The 18,400-nt window shown below is 43.3% G+C and overlaps 1 protein-coding gene across 3 annotated transcripts in view; it reads left to right on the top strand.

The window, feature by feature from the left end:
* Positions 1–18,400, top strand: part of LOC144783812 (cyclic nucleotide-binding domain-containing protein 2-like) — an 832,431-nt gene that overhangs the window by 583,234 nt on the left and 230,797 nt on the right. The window contains exons 13-14 of one of the 3 annotated variants that reach the window (XM_078662557.1): positions 14,722–14,947; positions 16,547–17,124. The exons of the other annotated variants lie outside the window; for them this stretch is intronic. Coding sequence (XP_078518683.1) covers positions 14,722–14,947; positions 16,547–16,687 — 367 coding nt within the window. The 3' untranslated portion in view covers positions 16,688–17,124. Of the gene's footprint in view, positions 1–14,721; positions 14,948–16,546; positions 17,125–18,400 lie in introns of those variants that run through there. 3 annotated transcript variants of the gene reach the window in all.

Raw genomic sequence — 18,400 nt, 5'->3', positions numbered from 1 at the left:
GGGAAATCAAAACAATGGCCGCAGGGTTTTTCCCAGGTTGTCATAGGTTTGATTTGTTTTGAGAACTCCGTATGCCTTATCAGGGGCTGGAGGAATATTGCTTTGCCTAATTAGATGGCAGGCGTTATGACCTAATCAGATAACGCGCTCCTGTGCCGTGGTCTGGCGTAATCAGATAACGGTTTCTGCATCATGGGATGGCTGCTAGTTAACTTGTTAACCAGAATAGGGTCAGGAATAGGGGGGATCGATACAGAACCTATAGGAATACATCACAAAACCAAGATCTAGAATTTTGGTCAAAGGACCAAGTAAGTCAAGCAATTTGTCTTGGCAAGATCGCCAAGACCTGTCAAGGCCCTTCTTGGGGTCCTTTGCGTACTTCTTCAAGTAAGTAACCATCATTGGATCAACCTCCGGCGTGTCCGCCAGATGATCCGCGAGATCAGGCCTCGGGCATTCCGAGCGGAGCCTGGCCCTAACAGTGGAATCAAAAGGCTGACGTATGTGAGCCTAAACATACGCAGCAACTGCCGGAGAAGGCAGCCAAGATGAAGAATGTGGGTGAAGAATATCCGCAGGCTCAAAGGTCAATACAGGGGGACGCTCAGGAGCATCAACAAAATGCTCTTTGCAGACTCGTTTTTGTGGTGGAGCATCATCATGGTCAGACGAAGCGGAAGTATGAACACGATCAGAGTCATCAGTATCGTGAGGCGCAGAAGACCTGGAGACCTCAGCCGCCAAAGATTTTGCCAATTTCTGGAAGTCCGACCTGTGAGGATTGGCGGGAGATTTGGAGGACTTCTTAGCAGCCAGCAACCAACCCTGTTGCTGCGCATATTTATTCAAATGCCTTTTGAGTGGAGTAATGGCACGCACTAGCGCCTTATTAACAGACTGCTGGACACCCTTGTCCAATTCTTCGACCAAATCCTGTTCCAAAGAACCAGAATCATCTTCCTCATAATAGTAGTCATCTTCCTCACCATAATAGTCTTCCATGATACACCAGGTGTATAAATTATGCCCACAAGATGACTGGAAGGAATATGGAGTGCCAAAGACACAATGCTGGGGGAGTGCAGTAAACCCCACAGCAAGCCAAAAGAGCAGGCACAAACCTGGCTCAAAGAGAATCAAAAGTGGAGGGAGTAAGGCTTGCTGACACCAAGAAACACACTCTAGGCAAAGCCTATGCTCAAAGTAACAACCGAAGCCCTCACAGAACTCCGGCGTCAAACGGGGTTAAATTCCAAGCAGGCTGTGGGCTGTGACGCATACGCGACTTTCTTCTAACCGGCGTGGACAGGGAAGCCAGAAATAATGCCAGTGCGCATGCACGACACGGCTGCCTGCAATGAACCCGGCTCGAGAGCGCTCGCGCTCCCGCACAAGCCGGCAACCCCTGCTCCCGCTCCACGAAAGGAAACAAGGCCGCACAGAAGCGCCCGGTCTCAGGGAGGTGACCACACGCTCCCGGGAATACAAGCAGAAAGAACGAGCCGACAGGAAGGGAAAAAACGGCAGCGGGCACAGCAGGCAACCGGAGCGCTCTAGGGAGACGCAACACACAGCAAGCGCTAAAGTCACAGCCTATAAAGTAAGCAGAATATCAAAATATAACAATGCAAACACAGTAAAGACAAGCAAATACTGGAACGAGCACTTAACTGGCTGCGGAGCAGCCAAGAAAGAGGAAGAAGGACTAACATTATGACCTTTTATACTGTATACTCTATGGTTATTCCCTGGTGTTCATGGGAAATGTAGTTTTTTGTTACTAGAATTGGCTGCTGAGCATTTCATTATAAAGAAATGAGAAAAGCATAATCGGAGCCTCCTGTCCTGACATTGAATGACCTCAAGCCCGAAGAATCTATGACGGAGACAGGTATGTGCATTACATATTCAAATAATGGCTCGTGCACAATTCAAACCCCGAAATGACGAGAGGCTTCGTTATGATTACTGACAATCTGTAAATCCAAAGCATCTAAAAATAACTTGAAGTCTAGATGTCCAAGGCAAATCCAAAGCCTCAAAACATACCAGGGAGTTTCAATGTCAACCGTTAAAACGTGTGCTCTGTTCAGTTCTCAGTGCTCCGCATAATGCTTGCTTTACGTTGAAATGAAAAATAAAGACTCAACAGTATTCAAACTTTTAAAAATTGCACGTAGCATGGCAAACTGCCAAATGTCAAACAGTTTCATCTGAGACATCGTGGCTCTGAGCAAACAAAAATTAAAACTTCTTCAATAGTCATGTAGCTAGGAAGAAACGCACTCTGCAATGTGCTCTGAGTAAATCAAAATACCACTGCCAGATTTAATAACTTGTGCTGCGTGCAGGTCCTGAATAAAAAACGCTGTAACTGCTAACATCCTCACTTGGTACACAAAAGTTGTGACACTCTGCCACCTAGTGGCTTTTCAGAAGAGTGTTCGTTTAAACAAGTCACTAAATTGCCTAGCAACTTGTGCTCATTTTGAAATGTAAAACACCACATAAGTGCCGGTTTTCCCAGCATCCAGCGTCGGTGCTGACTCCAAAGCACTAACAGGAGTGACACCTTGCATACGTGTGAATCTTGATTCTGGCCCAAGATGGCGAGGCTCGAGATATGCCCCCGAACATGCCATTCAAATTCCACAATGGATTGGGTTCACCGTATGTTAAGCAAAGAATGTAAGTAAATAACTCACAACTCTGTCCTCAGCAACCGCCGATTTCCTCAACAGCAATACTTCACAAGAGTGAGACCCAAGAATGCCGCTTAACAGTACTTCTTTCAAAAACAAATGACTCATAGCTGCTTTTAATTTAAAGGTCAAACATCACTCAGCTTAAGACGGCAGTAATTATTCAGTGGGTTTGTGACCTTGAGCTTGAACTGGCACTTATTTAGAGTTTAGGGCGACCGATTTCGGGGTCACTGGTGGGGTTTCGTAGTGCCAGGTAGCTTACTTGAATAAAGGAGCTACAAGAAAATTACATGACTATCCATCATTTATTCACAACATCCCATCCTCGTCGCCAAAATGTTTTGAATAAATGATGGATAGTCATGTAATTTCATGTAGCTCCTTTATTCAAGTAAGTGCCGGTTTTCCCAGCATCCAGCGTCGGTGCTGACTCCAAAGCACTAACAGGAGTGACACCTTGCATACGTGTGAATCTTGATTCTGGCCCAAGATGGCGAGGCTCGAGATATGCCCCCGAACATGCCATTCAAATTCCACAATGGATTGGGTTCACCGTATGTTAAGCAAAGAATGTAAGTAAATAACTCACAACTCTGTCCTCAGCAACCGCCGATTTCCTCAACAGCAATACTTCACAAGAGTGAGACCCAAGAATGCCGCTTAACAGTACTTCTTTCAAAAACAAATGACTCATAGCTGCTTTTAATTTAAAGGTCAAACATCACTCAGCTTAAGACGGCAGTAATTATTCAGTGGGTTTGTGACCTTGAGCTTGAACTGGCACTTATTTAGAGTTTAGGGCGACCGATTTTGGGGTCACTGGTGGGGTTTCGTAGTGCCAGGTAGCTTATTTGAATAAAGGAGCTACAAGAAATTACATGACTATCCATCATTTATTCACAACATCCCATCCTCGTCGCCAAAATGTTTTGAATAAATGATTGATAGTCATGTAATTTCATGTAGCTCCTTTATTCAAGTAAGATGGTAACAAGATAAACTGGAGAAAACCCCACCAGGAACAGGATGGTTACTGCTCAGCCCACTCTCTTCAACTGTCATTCCCCACACACACCAGGCACACTAACATTCTACTCACTCTGTCATCCAGCATTCAACATTCCACACAGACATCACATTCATACTGGCTGAGCAGCTAACAAGGAGATGACCCAAGGTACAACACATAGCATAGCAAAACATAGCATAGCATAACAAAACATAGCACAGCATAACAAAACACAGCATAGCATAACAAATCAAAGCATAGGATAGCCAAACATTGCATAGCATAACAAATCAAAGCATAGGATAGCAAAACATTGCATAGCATAACAAAACAAAACATAGGATAGCAAAACAAAACATAGCATAGCATACAGCATCACTCAAGGGCACCACAGCATCACTATGCGCTACCACTGCATCACTGAACGCCACAGCATCACTCGTTTCCCATCACAACACACTCAGCGACACCACAGAATCAATCTGTGCAACCATTCAACAACAACTGGTTCAAATATGTTCTCTCAATGTTTCAAGCTTTATTACAAATGTAACAAAAAGATGTTAATATTTCACTTCTGTCCTTGGGTTTTCGTCACAATAAAATACACTGAACATAATCTTTACAAACGTTATTTACAAAAGTTTAAGCTATTGCAATTATAAATGACAATAACTTTTATTTAAGTATTAATTAAAAAAAAAATTAAAAGCCATTGTTATTTGTAATATCAATACATCTAAGTCACGTAAATACAACACATATTGCATTACAAATGCTATAGGTGTCACATTTGCAAAAGTTATAACTATTGGCATTGTAAATGACAAAGCTATTAATAGCGCTATTTTCAAAAACAAAACATAAATTAAAAATGTGTCATTTACAATACCAATAACTCAAACTTTCCTAATGCGAACCTATTGCATTGCAAATATTTGTATTTTTTTCCTTATAAAGCGCTAACAATCATCCTGAATAGGATATCACGGCGCTGCAATACTGTGATAAGCGGTGGGTTGACCTGAGTCCTACAATTTAGTCTGGTTTGGGGAAGAGGAAGGTTTTCAATTGCTGCCTAAATGACAGGTGGCAGTTCGTAAGTCTGAGAGCCACGGGCAACTCATTCCATTTGGTTGCGGCTATGTGGGAGAAGGCTCGCTCTCCCATCCTAGCTCTCTTCACTCGAGTTGTTCTAGCTCTTGCTGTGATTTGTGAATTGAGAGCGGAGATTTCTAGTTGGTGCATAAAACTTAATCCTATTTCTTAGGATAAGTGGGCCTGTGTTATGTAGTGCTCTGTGTGTTATACACAGTATTTTGAAGGTTGCTCTCTGCCTCATTGGCAGCCAATGGAGCTCTCTTAAGCAGCTTTTGGCTGGGTCGAATTTCCTTTTCTTACAGATTGCCTTAGCCGCCGCGTTTTGCACTATTTGTAGTTTGGTGAAGAGGTAGTCTGCCATACCTACATACAGTGAATTTCCATAGTCCAGCCTGCTCATTAATAGTGACTGAACCAGGATCCTTCTACACTCGATGGGAATCCAGGGGAAGACTCTTCTGAGCATCTTCAACAAAGCGAAGCCTTTGCAGCAGATTGTGGACACATGGGATTTCATAGACAGAGTGTTATCGATCGTCACTCCCAAGTTCCTTGCTGTCAGTGTCGGAATTGGGGTGGTGCTTGTTAGGTTTTGCCTGCACAACGCTTGCACTGTACTTGAGAAATCTATTGTTTTTAATATAAACTTAAAAGGGACTTACACCCTTGTCCTCTCTTTGTTAGCTTCTCATTAGTTCCTGTGCGTGGCACTTAGTTTTCCTCCATTTTTTATTTGTTGTTGCATATTTTCCTGAATTTACCAAGGCTTGTTCCACCTCTGCTTCTCATCAGTTTCCCGCAGCCGAAATACTGTTAACATCCACGTTGGTTGAATTATTTTTTCAAAAATCAAGTTTTGCCTCTTTCTGCTTTTGCAGCAGATTTATATAGCACAATTTATCACCGGGAGAGATTAAGTGATTTGCCCATAATCACAGGATGTTGCACCGCAGAGACTCGTACCGGATCTCCAGATTTCGAGTTTGTGGCTCTTGCGGCTGAACCACACCCACTCCACTCCTGTGATGCTCGTTTTATCAAGGAAGCAGCATGAGTTGAGATTGGCAAAATTTTAACAAGGTTCCCTAACTTTTTTGCTTTACTTTTTTTAAAAAAATCTCAAAATGAGTTAAAAATCGAATTCCTCGCCTGTTGCAAAGGTACATGGGAATTAAAGAGTAATTTCACTCAATTTTTGGACTTGTCCGTGTGATGCAATTCACATCCTTTGACAATAAGGAAGCTCGGTCGATGGTAACTTAATATAATGGGCGGCGAACATTACGCAGGGATCAGTCTTACTCACAAACCTGTTCTTCTGTTCTTTCATAATCCGGAGTTTTCACACCAGCATAAAAGGAATTCAGAATTACATTGAGGCTAAAATATTTTCTTCCTTATAATCAAGCCAACTCTCTGCTGTGATTAAAGTGGCCTGCCCTATGTAAAAACGTAATGCTTTACTCTTTAGTTCATCTCATGGTGCTAAATTATGTCAATCTGCAGCCCCCTTTCTCTGTTAAACCCTCGCTTCTCCAGATTGACCACTGGGTTTTGCTGATGGGAGTGCTGGCCTTGACGTGTCTCGACTTGTGCAAAGTCATTGACATTGGTCTCCCTCGAGGCTCATTGACTAGCTTCAAAACCAGGCACCCAGACCGTGTTTAAGCCTCAGTGAGCGCAACCATATCAGACCTGCCTGCAACGCTCTCTCTGGCTTTGAGCTGATGCAAGGGTCAGGCTTCTCTGCACAAGCCAGGAAACAGGTTGTGGCATGCACAGGCATCACACTATGCATAGTACAGGGGTCATGGGTGATCAATTTTGGACATTATGTTCAAGCCACCCATTGGACTCTACTCCCCCCTCCCTTCTTCTAGCTGTGCTCCAAAATGCTAAACATAGTATGTTATAAGGAAAATAAATAAATATCGTGCTTGAAAGAGCTCACAACTTTCACAGGTGAGGAAATATTGTGGTCAAGTTAGGAAGCTTTGAAAACAGCTGTGACCTCCAGGATCCACAGATACGTGAGGAAAAGGGTGCAAAAATAATGGAAGATAAAATATTGTATGTCCAAATAAGATAAGTGACTTAGGGCCAGATGCATCAAAGGGTTTTGCCCATTCTGTGTCTATGGGAAAATGTGTTCATGCATATGGCCCAAAGTACAGAGAAGTGTATGTCAAAATTTGAAAGAAAATAGTCTCATAACCTGCATCTATTGACTAGAATGTTTCACAGCAGGCTACCAGTGTTATCTCTCCTGCCCAATACCCCTGCAATGACACCCTCTCCTTCTGTTCTCTTCACCACTTGATAACGGTGTCAGGAGATATGCCTTTTGGTGCCACATCATCGACACAGACGGCTTTACCTCCTCTGCCCGCTTCTTTGGAAAACCACTCGGCCAAGTTAGTCTCTCGACCAGACGCCATACTCCTCAACCACACATCCCACAGTGTGCTTCTTGTCAGGTTTGCAAGACCCCTATCAGTTAACATTTTTAAACAGTTAGGTTGCCTTTTTCGGTTATTGATTGCACTGACCGCTATTAAATTCCTGAAACGTATAGTCTTGTAATATTTTGCTTTTCAGTTTTGTGTCTACAATAATTTGTATGCTGTATGGTAGTTTGCCCTAGAATTTAGTCATTTTAGAATTTTGTTTCCACATCTGATTACATAGTCAGTGCTATCTGGTGGGTATTTGATGGTTTGTGTGAAATGAGTTAGTCTCATTCCCCAGTGAGTCTGTGCACTTGTTGCTTCACACTCGTAACAATACACCTTTTGTATTGTTGCTTAGTGGAAATGAAGATGCTTAGTACAGTCAGAGACACAGACTGCACAATTTGTTTTCGGAAATTATTGTAAGTAGACACAGGTACAGAGTTATACAAATATATGCGGCCCGCTCACACAAAAAACAGGAGAGTCCGTTCACTCAATGATGAATCACACAAATCTGTGTTTCTTCCATCTTTATTTCCTTGTTTTCATTCTGCAGTAACCAACGCGTTTCGTCCTTTTGAAGGACTTCTTCAGGCCTCCTCAATCTATGCACGGTTTTCGAGATACACAGAGGGACCTTAATCCCAAAGTTCACACGTTGTCCTTGGCCAATAAAGTTTTCAACCAGGCATACATAAAACGGACACCGTTTCAAATGATATGTGGTCACTGTAGACCTCTGTATAGGTACACAGGTGCGCATACCAAATCCTCTAGGCGTGTTGTGACATTAAGGTCCCTCTGTGTATCTTGAAAACCGTGCGATACCTTGGGGAGAGCCAAATAGGGGATAGAAAAGAACTCTGTTGAAAAATAAAGTGACAGATCCCATACGCAATTTTACAGAAGAGGGATCAAATTCCACGGTGGCTATATTTATTTATTTATTATATTTCTAGAGCGCACTGTCCCCTAGCAGGCATCTTGTTGCTAGCAGTTCAGAGTAACATCAAGTATTGGGCCGCACTGCAGACATCCGCCAAAATCTTCGGAAACAACCATGTTTTTAGTCTCCTTCTAAAAGGGAGGAGGTCACTGACTTGTCTAAGTTCCAGAGGCAAAGCGTTCCAAAGCTTCGCAGCTGAAACCCCAAAGGATCTGCCACCTGATCTAACTTTCCTAAATCTAGGTACCTTTACTAGCTTCGCCCCTGAGGAGCGCAGAGTTCTCGTAGGGACATACCATTCAAATTTTCTTTGGAAGGAAGCGGGCCCCGCCCATTCAGGGCTTTAAACACTAAACAAAGAGACTTGAACTGAACTCTCTGTCTCAGTGGGAGCCAATGCAATTCAGCCAAAGCAAAAGAAGCAGAGGACCTTCTGGACCAGCCAAGCACTAATTTGGCTGACGTTGACTGAATCCTCTGCAGCCTATCAAGAAGGAAATTAGGAGACTCAAGTAACAAGGCATTACAGTAATCTAATCTACTAAGAATAGTACTGCGTACTATTAGCGCACGAGCCAATGGGGGCAGCAGAGGGAAAATCTTCCGCAAAGATCTAATAATGGCCAAACAACAACCCACTATTTTCGTCACCTGCGCTTCCATAGTAAGTTTACTATCAAATGTCACACCCAGATTACGAACGGTCTTTACAGGCTGAATGACGGTCGGGGTGTCGATAGGCCAAAAATTGGTAGGCAGCCTGGAGGGAACCCTTTCCGTAGCACAGTAGAGCACCTCCGTCTTGTCAGCATTAAATTGCAGCGAATTTTCCCTCAGCCAGTACGCTGTGCCCGCAAGCAACTATGAAACACTTCCAATGAAGTTGACTGATCTCCCTCAAGAGAAAGAATCAGCTGCGTGTCATCAGCATAATTTACGATATTAATATTATGTTGATTGATGAGCGCAATTAGAGGTTTCATGTAGATGTTAAATAGAATGGGGCTGATGGCCGAGCCCTACGGTACGCCATGCGTAATTTTGGTAAAAGCAGATTGATAAGGGGAGAGGGACACTGCTTGCTGTCTGTCCAGTAAAAAAAGACTGGAACCACTTCAGAGCACAACCTGCCGCCCCCACCTCTCTCAACCTTCTCAGCAGGATTCCATGATTGACCGTGTCGAAGGCGGCAGACAGGTCAAGCAGAATAAGTACTGCTGCCTGACCCCTGTCTGCCCGCCTCCAAAGTTCACCCAGCACGGTCACCAAGGCCGTCTCGGTGCCATGGGACAGCCGAAATCCAACTGGACCTCCTCCAGTAGATTATGTTGTTCCAAATATTTTGGAAAGAGTGCTACTCACCACTCGTTCCACAATTTTAGCAGGAAAAGGCAAGAGAGAGATGGGCCTATAGTTTTAAGAGCACTCCGGGTCGAGGGAAGGCTTCTTTAACAAGGGTGTCACCACAGCTAGCTTCCACTGAGATGGAACCACTCCGTCAGTAAGCAACTGATTACAGATCTGACGGCGTGTAGGAAACAGCTCTGCCTTAAACTCTTTCCAGATTTTATAGAGCATGGGTCTAGGGGGGACCCATAAGGAATACCACACGCTAATCCGTGAAAGTCCTCTGCCTCAAGAGGCAAAAACTCGGATAGGTGATTAGCAGGTCCACCTTGTAAATTAACACCCGCCGCCTTCACACCTGTTACCTCAGTGCCCGCAGTCGTGGTATCTCCCACCTCAGATTGAGGATAGACCCCACCCAAATCATCAATGATGTTTTTAATTTTATCATGAAAGAACCTGGCCAGGTTCTCACACAGTTCTTGAGAGGGGGGGTACCACGTTCTTAGAACACTCAGGGTTGGTCAGGCTGTTCAAGATGTTAAAAATGCTTCTAGAACTATTAGGAGCATTGAGGATCAGAGTGGAGAAATGTTACGCCTTGGCCTTGTTAATCGCCTTCTTATAGCCCACCATCCTGGTTTTCCAGGTGAGCTTATCCTCATCCTGATGACCATGTCTCCAGCGTGTTTACAGTCAAGTTTCAGATTTTTCAAACTCTCATTAAACCACGGGGCCGAGGGTCTGCCCCTCTTACGATGTTTTTTTAAAGGGGCCAAAGAGTCCATGGCCAGAGTGATTTTTGTACAGAGAGTAGAGTAGTTCTCCTCAACTTGTAACTCAGAGGAAAAACAATCTTCTACAAGAAACAGCGGGCCCTGGCCCCTCTTACGTAGAAGAGCCTTCCAATCTCTGCCCGTATTCACACGAGGGGTAAACTGCCCGAGTAGTTTGCATGGCAGGGTTCACATAAAATTTGATCAGGAAATGGTCTATCCAGACCAGAGGCAAAACTTCCCCAATGAACAAGTGATTAGCCTCTGAGAAAATTAAATCTAAAAGATTCCCTCCATTATGAGTAACTTTGGACACCTGCTGAAAGAGACCAAGGCCTTCACAGGACTTAAGGATGTTAACATAACCCACATCAAGGGAGCCATTTAGCCACAGATTAAAATCACCCAAGATCACTAATCTGCGCTAAGTAGCGGCCATATTAGTGAAGGTCTTCAGCAGCAATTGCTGCTGCTGTACTCTAAAGGCCCCTGGGGGTCTATAACAAATGAACCCCGTTAGAGCCTGGCCAAAAACATCCTTAATAACAAAGCCTAATAGTTCAAAGCCCGGGACCACATCAATATCTATAGTAGCCAGATTCAGGGTATCTCTATATATCAACCCAACCCCCCCCACCCCTCCCCCTAAGTCTCGGTTTATGGTAGATCTTATCACACCAGGCCAGGACCGATCTCACAATCTGGGCGAGTCCATGTCTCTGTCATAAACAGCACTTCAAGTTCATGAGCTTCCAGCAACAACTGAATTTCCACCTTATGCTTCAACAATGATCTAGCGTTTAAGAGCCCACAAGATAGAAAGCCCTTAACAAGGAAATCAGACAAAGGAGAGGCTGACTCAGTAAAGCAAAGGGCCCCCCTACCATAACCCACCGCATCAATATGGCGACGTTCAGCACTGGAATAACTAAGCAGGCATTGTCAGAGCCCAAGTCGTCAGAAAATGGAGCAGCATGGGTGGCGCTGAGCGCGTCCTTAGCGCGGACGGGCGCAGAAGGGACTTGCCTTTGGCGCGCCGCCGGCGTGTCCGCTGCGCACTCGCGTCAGCATTGATTTTAATCTTTGCTCGAAGCAATGCTCAGTGGAACACACACATAGATTGAGGAGCCCTGAAGAAGTCCTTCAAAAGGACGAAACGCGTTGGCTACTGCAGAATGCAAACAAGGAAATAAAGATTGAAGAAACACAGATTTGTGCGATTCATCATTGAGTGAACGGACTCTCCTGTTTTTTGTGTGTGCGGGCCGCATATATTTGTATAATTGTTTGTTGTGGAAGATTCTTCCACGATTAGGAGAGCCAAAAGGGTCTGGCTCTCTGTTGGTCAACGCACCATATGTTAACACAATTCCTGGCTTCAAATAAGTGCGGTATCATTTCCTAGATCCTTGTGTAAATCCTTCACAGGTACAGAGTATACACCTGGTACTATTTGTTGTTTACTCTTATTGTAGGCAGTCAGACAGATTGTAAACATTGCACTGTTCGTAGCATGTATTGTTATTTTAGGTAACAAGCACACATTTTGTGTTGTGTGCTGAATGAGACAGGTGTGCAAGCAGTCAGGAAGCAGGGCTGTGCAGCAAATGTTTGTCGTCAGCATCAGTCACAAATGATGGACAGACACCAAACTTTTCAATGGCTATGTATGAACCACTGTCACAGCGGTTTATACAAACCCATAGATTTTGCCGCTGGGACGGTGCACATTTACCATATTTCCCACTGGAAAATGAAGTAATCACTCTCATTTTTAGGTTTCACCTGCACAGAGGTTGGCTGTGCTTGTGAAATCTATTGTTTTTATTATAAACTTAAAAGGCAGACACAAGTGCAGTTACCCTACAGGCAATAGGGTCCTAATTTGAATGGTGCAGCAGGTGCAGGGGAACCTGGGCCAAAAGTTGTCATCACTCCTGAAAACACTAAACATTGCTATATTTTACTATTTAACAGGCAGTCACAAATGCTGTTATCTTGCAGACACTAGGGGCATCATTTCAGAAAGTTGACAGAACTCCTCTAAACACATAATATTGCTATTACATCAATTCATTCTATTATTTTCCTCTTTCATTTTTCAAAATTCTGCTATTACTTACCTGCACTATACCACTAGTAACAGCACAATATATTGCCTTTTGTACGTAAAAGAGTCATAACACTTTAACAGACTTTCTGTAACTTATATTGTACAACTACTCAGCCAATAACAACTTAGAACAAAAAACAGCTTATTATTAATCACATAGGTGAAACCTAATGCATTTATTAATACTTATTGGCCATTCCTCCCCAAATGTTATACCCCGCAGCTGCCCAAGTGTGCATTTTCCGTTCATATTCTTAATGCCAACATAACTAGTTTTGTGATTTTTATGGTAAATTGGAACCAGCCCTCGTTCTGACAAACAATGTGCAGACTTAACTATAAACTGTGCAGTGTGTGCTATGCCTCTTCTGATTTTACATTCCTGGCTCCGTCCCCTTGGGGCTAACCCCACTTATGTGGATGTCCTAAAGATCTGACTGTGATTTGGGCTTTCTAAACCTATGGCGGACACTTCTATTTTAGCAGATGCCGACTGTCAATCTTTGGTGCATCTTTAGCATTACTGAGTCTGTGCTTCCATACTTGGTACTGGGTTAGCATTGCTGTCCTAGTCAGATAATTTTTGACGCCAGTAACTAGCTAATTTTCTGCACAGACGGTTCTGCACCCAATAATTTCTAAACTAGATAGTATGCTTAATCTTGTAGCCCCAGCCTCTCTGTGCCCTACAAAGCCCAGTGAACAAACAACAGAGAAGAGATACCTTCTTTATACATATATACCATCCATGTATGTATCTTTATATTTATTTTTTTACTCCTAATCCAGCATCTCTGATGCACTACATCATATCTCACCTTGTCCCTCTCTCATTATATCATCTACCTCCACTCTGACTCATACCATACCTCATTCTACCACTCTCTCCAATGCACTACCCTATTTCTCACACTATACCTCTCTCAATATATCCTGTACCTCGACTATCTGACTCATCCCAAACCCCTTTCTACTACTATGATCCACGAAGTAACCCTTTGTAGAATGTTTGCTTGCACACATCCCCACCATATCGGCGGGCATCTGGATTCCCCAGTGGTTTGCCAGATATGCCACATTTGTGTGTGCTTGCTGCATTTTCAGGGAAGTCAACATTAAAAACAGCTGGCTCGTGGTACAAAATACATATTGTAACCCACGCCGCCCTAACGGGGCTTAACCCCTTCCATGCTGATGACGGCCGGGAGCCGTCGTGGCACACAGTGCTCGTGTGCTGATGACGGCTCCCGGCCGTCATGACCGCACCCGCGATCGGAATGTGCCGCACCGGTGCAGAATCGCGGCCGCGCCCAAGGGGTTAAACCCGAAACTCGAACCAGACAGCCTGCCCCCCCCACTCCCTGAGAGAAGTCCTCTTACACTAGCGAATCAGCTCATGCAGTTAATCCTGCTCCACCGCCTTTACATTAAATACATATATAATTTACATTGTTTCTTGTTGTCTGACAGCAGCATGCAAAGATGGTCTCGCAGAATGATACCATGTGGGTTGTGTTTTTGCAGCTTCGTCAGGGAGCAGGCAATGCAGTCCCCAGTGTTTGCTCCTTTATCTGTATTTTTGCCAACCTGTTTCTAAGTGCACCAGCATCCAAACATTGCGCACAGTTCAACGCATATGTTGCAGAACCTATCCCAGAGAATCACAATCTTCAGGGGCACCAGTATTGGCATGGAAAGCTAGGTCAGTGGGCAGAGTTAGAAAATTGTGTACTGCCTTTTTCGGCGCTGCCCATCTCAAGTGCCAATGTTGAGAGGGCTTTTTCACAGATATAAGTTTACATGGGAAGGAAGGACCGAACGCACGTGACCAAAGACTCACTGAAGAAGTATTGTATGGTGTACAATAAGTTTGATTTGTAAAAATGTATTCGGAACTCATATACACTGTACGTACACTGTCTATATTCCATGCACTATCAGTGCAGAAAGCAAACAAAAATACAAGCAAAATGTTCCATAAACACTGGAAAAACACTGCTCCTGTTGTTTTTAATGGCACGAAAATGTGCAACCACTGTTTTTAAGGTATTGAAATCACTGGAAAACACTGAAAAACACCCACTACAATTTTCCAAAAATAGACACTGAAAACAGGAAAACCTAGGTATTTACAAGAAATATCTGGGCATGAATATCAACAAGTATTAAAGAGACTCTCCAACATTTTAAGAAGCTTTTTCAAGGAGACGCAGCAAGAGAATGATTTGCTACCCATCACAAGATTAATTTCTTTTTGGTCTTTCCTAGTGATGATGAGCTCTCCCGGGTCTTCCTGGAGCAGAATCGTTGGAAGATTTTCAAAGGGGACCTTTTGAGTCACCTGAGGCAGGCACCCACAGCCCCGGCGCTAGCGCACCACACAGACATCTCCAAGAAGAAGCGGCACGGAAGCTTGGTAGCAAGCGGTGTGTGGGATGTTGACAACAGAGGCGTGTTACGCTTGACTTCTGCAGACAAAGACAGTAGGAGGAAGGTGAGTGTTTTTCGGAATGACAGTAAAAAAACAGACTTTCATTGAATCTAGTTTATAAGTGGTTGAAGTGACACAATTAGACCTCCTGGAAGGGTCTTTGTGGTAAGATTGAACCCGCGTGTCGTTTTCCTTTGAGCAAAATTCCAATAAGAGTTTCTTGGCTTTTAGTTAGATCATAACTACAAAACTACACACGTTAGTGGCGATCACGAGAACTTTTAACTCAATCAAAGGTGTAGTCAGTGCTTCGAGTGGGATGAAAACGGTGTTGGAGCCCTAAAACAGATGTGGCTTGAGAAATCATTCAACAAGGTGTGGACTATGTAATTAATACATGCAAAATAGAAGCCTGTGTTTGACAAAGTCATAAATGGGGGTCCCACTGGATAAAGCACAATCAAAATCAGCAGGATAACAGTTTATTTTGCACCTGTGTTCAGGAGTCAGACCAAAAGCAATGACAGAAAAACTTGACAAGGCAAGTTTAAAAGTGGCAACACAATGGTTTTTGAATTGGCAGAAGTAATGTTGTAGGCTGTGAACACAAATGCTAAACAACAATAGCTACCTGTCACTTAGCCCTTGTACCACAAAGAGGATTTCTGGTGACACCTAGTTGCAGCACTAGCATATGACAAGCCAGAAGCTAGTTTTATTTTTCTTCAGCAGGTTTTGACAGTAATTTAGGGCCCTGGCTCAGTGTCCATGGTTTATTTTTTGCTTAGCCAGTGCCCAGCCACGGCAGGACTCTACCCAGTTAGAGCACCTACTTTAATGTTTCATCTGTTGCCATTTTGGAAGCGTCATTGTGCGTAAGCAACACATACAGCTGAAAATCCCATGCAAACTCCAATTGTAGGCCTGATCGCCAGAGAGAGGGTGAAATGTGTTCATGGAGATCATATTCAATGATGTCACTGCATAATGCACGTCATTTCAAACACCTGTGCACGTAGCTACATTTAACGAGGATAGAGGGTAAACAATTGCATTAGATAATTATCTGCAAGCTAACGTATTCCTGCAGGTAGTTGGTATGTATTAAATATTCATTTCTGCAATATGTGCTCAAGAGCAACACAAGGGTGATTCCAAGACTCCAGAAGAGAGACTTGTGCAATCTCAGGCACTTCCCTCTTCGCAAACTATCAAAAGGTTTACTCATTTTAATAGGTTGGTTGGAAAATGTAGTGGTAATCTCTTCAAGGTGTGTGTGTGGGGAAAATGTGGTTGTGATGTTGTAGTAAAAGGAACTGAACTGGGAGGAGGGCGTCCTACATAGGCCTTCAGAGGTTCCGTCGTGTAAGAAACAGTAGAAAGGTGCAAGTCTGAAGTAAGGAAGGATGCTGGCTTTAGGCCCACAAAGAATAACCCTGGAATATGTCCAATGGCCTTACCTTCTTTACTTTGGTCCCTCAAGGGATCCGCCATGATAACTGATGGCTAACCCATGCACTGAACCACGGTTCAGAATATTTTATTAAGCGTCAAAGGGTTAATCATATTTAGCGTTTCTCTGAATATTCCTACACGTAATTGCATGACGTTTCCTTTAAAATCGCCAGGTTCAAACTGGAGCTGTTCTATTTTGTCTTTCAGATTTGGACCACGCCCCCCAGTCACAGAGATTATGCTTCGAGCAACAAGGAAGAGGACACCTTGCCACTGCTGCAGGTCCCGACTAGACTGATCCATGGGATAGACATCCCAAAGCTGTGCGGGAAAAGACTGATGTGCTGACATCATATCAGGGGCTGCCCTCAGTTCCAGGGTGGGGGTGCGCCTTGGCCTCTGGTGTTATAATAAGTCATGTAAGGTTCCCCAGATACCCAACAGCTCTTCTGCCACTCGTTTTTATAAAGGATCAACCGTACAAGTATAGTGGATCAAGTAAAATTGTAGTTGATTTAACACGGATTATCCCTTCTTGGAAGAGGACGGTAGGGAAGCTAAGGTGACAAATGACCTCTCACTGGACAGGGGTGGTTTCAGAGATACGACCCTCATCTGCTTTGTGAGCACACCACAGCACAATATTCACCTAAAGGGACAAATGTATTCTGTGTGCTATGCTTTTGCACTTGCACTTTCAATATCTTTATACCTCTCTACGAGTTATTTTTAAAACTCTGCAACCAGCAAGTTAGCTGCAGCTGTGTTGCGGTTAATTGAGGCCACGAGCTTACATTTTGAGTATATTAAAAAAAAAAAAATATATATATATATATATATATATATATATATATATATATACACACATATATTCACTGAAAAAACCATAGGTTTAACAATCGTTATAGTTAGGAATTAGCTTTTAAAAAACCTTTGAAATTTACTGAAAAAACCATAGGTTTCACACCAGTTATAGTTAGCTGAACATTTTACTCACACAAAACCATTGAAATTCCCACGTTATAGTTAGTTGGACTCACTATAACTTGCGCGCCCGCAATCCACTGCTGATGATGTCACATATTACATCATTCATGACATGGTCAGTGACATCACTGATGACATCACTGATGACATCTCAAATGACATCACTGATGACATCTCAAATGACATCACTGAAGACATTATCCAGTGACTGTGTTTCTGTAAAGTTTCAATATGTTTTACATATTCAAGAATGAGTGGGTGTATAAGTGTCTGGATGAAGGATTTAGTTGGTGCGTGACTGACTGTATGAGTGAGTGATTAAATGTGTCTTACTGAATGCATGGGTTAGTGACTAAACTGTCTGAATGTGTGCATCAGTATGTCTGTTGTTGTGTAAGCTGATGCATGTGTTGATCAGTAGCTATATGAGTGGCTATATGGGTTATTGATTGGTTGCCCAAGTATTTTTATGGGAGACTGAGTGTGTATGTGGGTGGCTGGGAGGTGTGTGACTCTGTGCATAGATGTGTGAGCAGTTGATTCACCACGTGTATTGGTTCAAGAGTGCATGAGGAAACAGCTGTACTGGCGGTTGACTGTGTGCATGGCTGTGTTGGTGAGTGAATGGATATCTCAGTTCTACATGTCCAAGTAAGTACATATGTAAAACACAGTGCATGTGAGAGTTAGCATGTATAAATGACTATACATGAGAGCCAGTGTTTGTGCGAGTGGCTGTATGGATCATGGGGGAAATTGTATCATTGATTGTATAAGAGAGTAAGTATGTGTTAGTATATGTTTGTATAATTAAGGTGTTGTCTGTATAACTGTATAGATGAGGAAATGGGAGTGTGATTGATTCTTTGCAAAACTGACTAGGTGTGTGAGTAACTTCATGGATGAGTGGCAGTGTGTGAGAGTCTGTATAGGTGTATGAGTGCATATGATAGTGTTGTATTGATGAGTGACTGTATGTATGAGTGATTGTATGGGTGAATGAGTGGATGTGTGTGTAGACCTAGGAATCAGTGAGTGCGTATGTGGTAAGTGGTATTGGTGTGTTAATGGTTT

Source organism: Lissotriton helveticus, chromosome 10 (assembly GCF_964261635.1).
Source record: "Lissotriton helveticus chromosome 10, aLisHel1.1, whole genome shotgun sequence".
Taxonomy (NCBI): Eukaryota; Metazoa; Chordata; class Amphibia; order Caudata; family Salamandridae; genus Lissotriton; species Lissotriton helveticus.
This window is presented reverse-complemented; position numbering and strand designations above follow the sequence as displayed.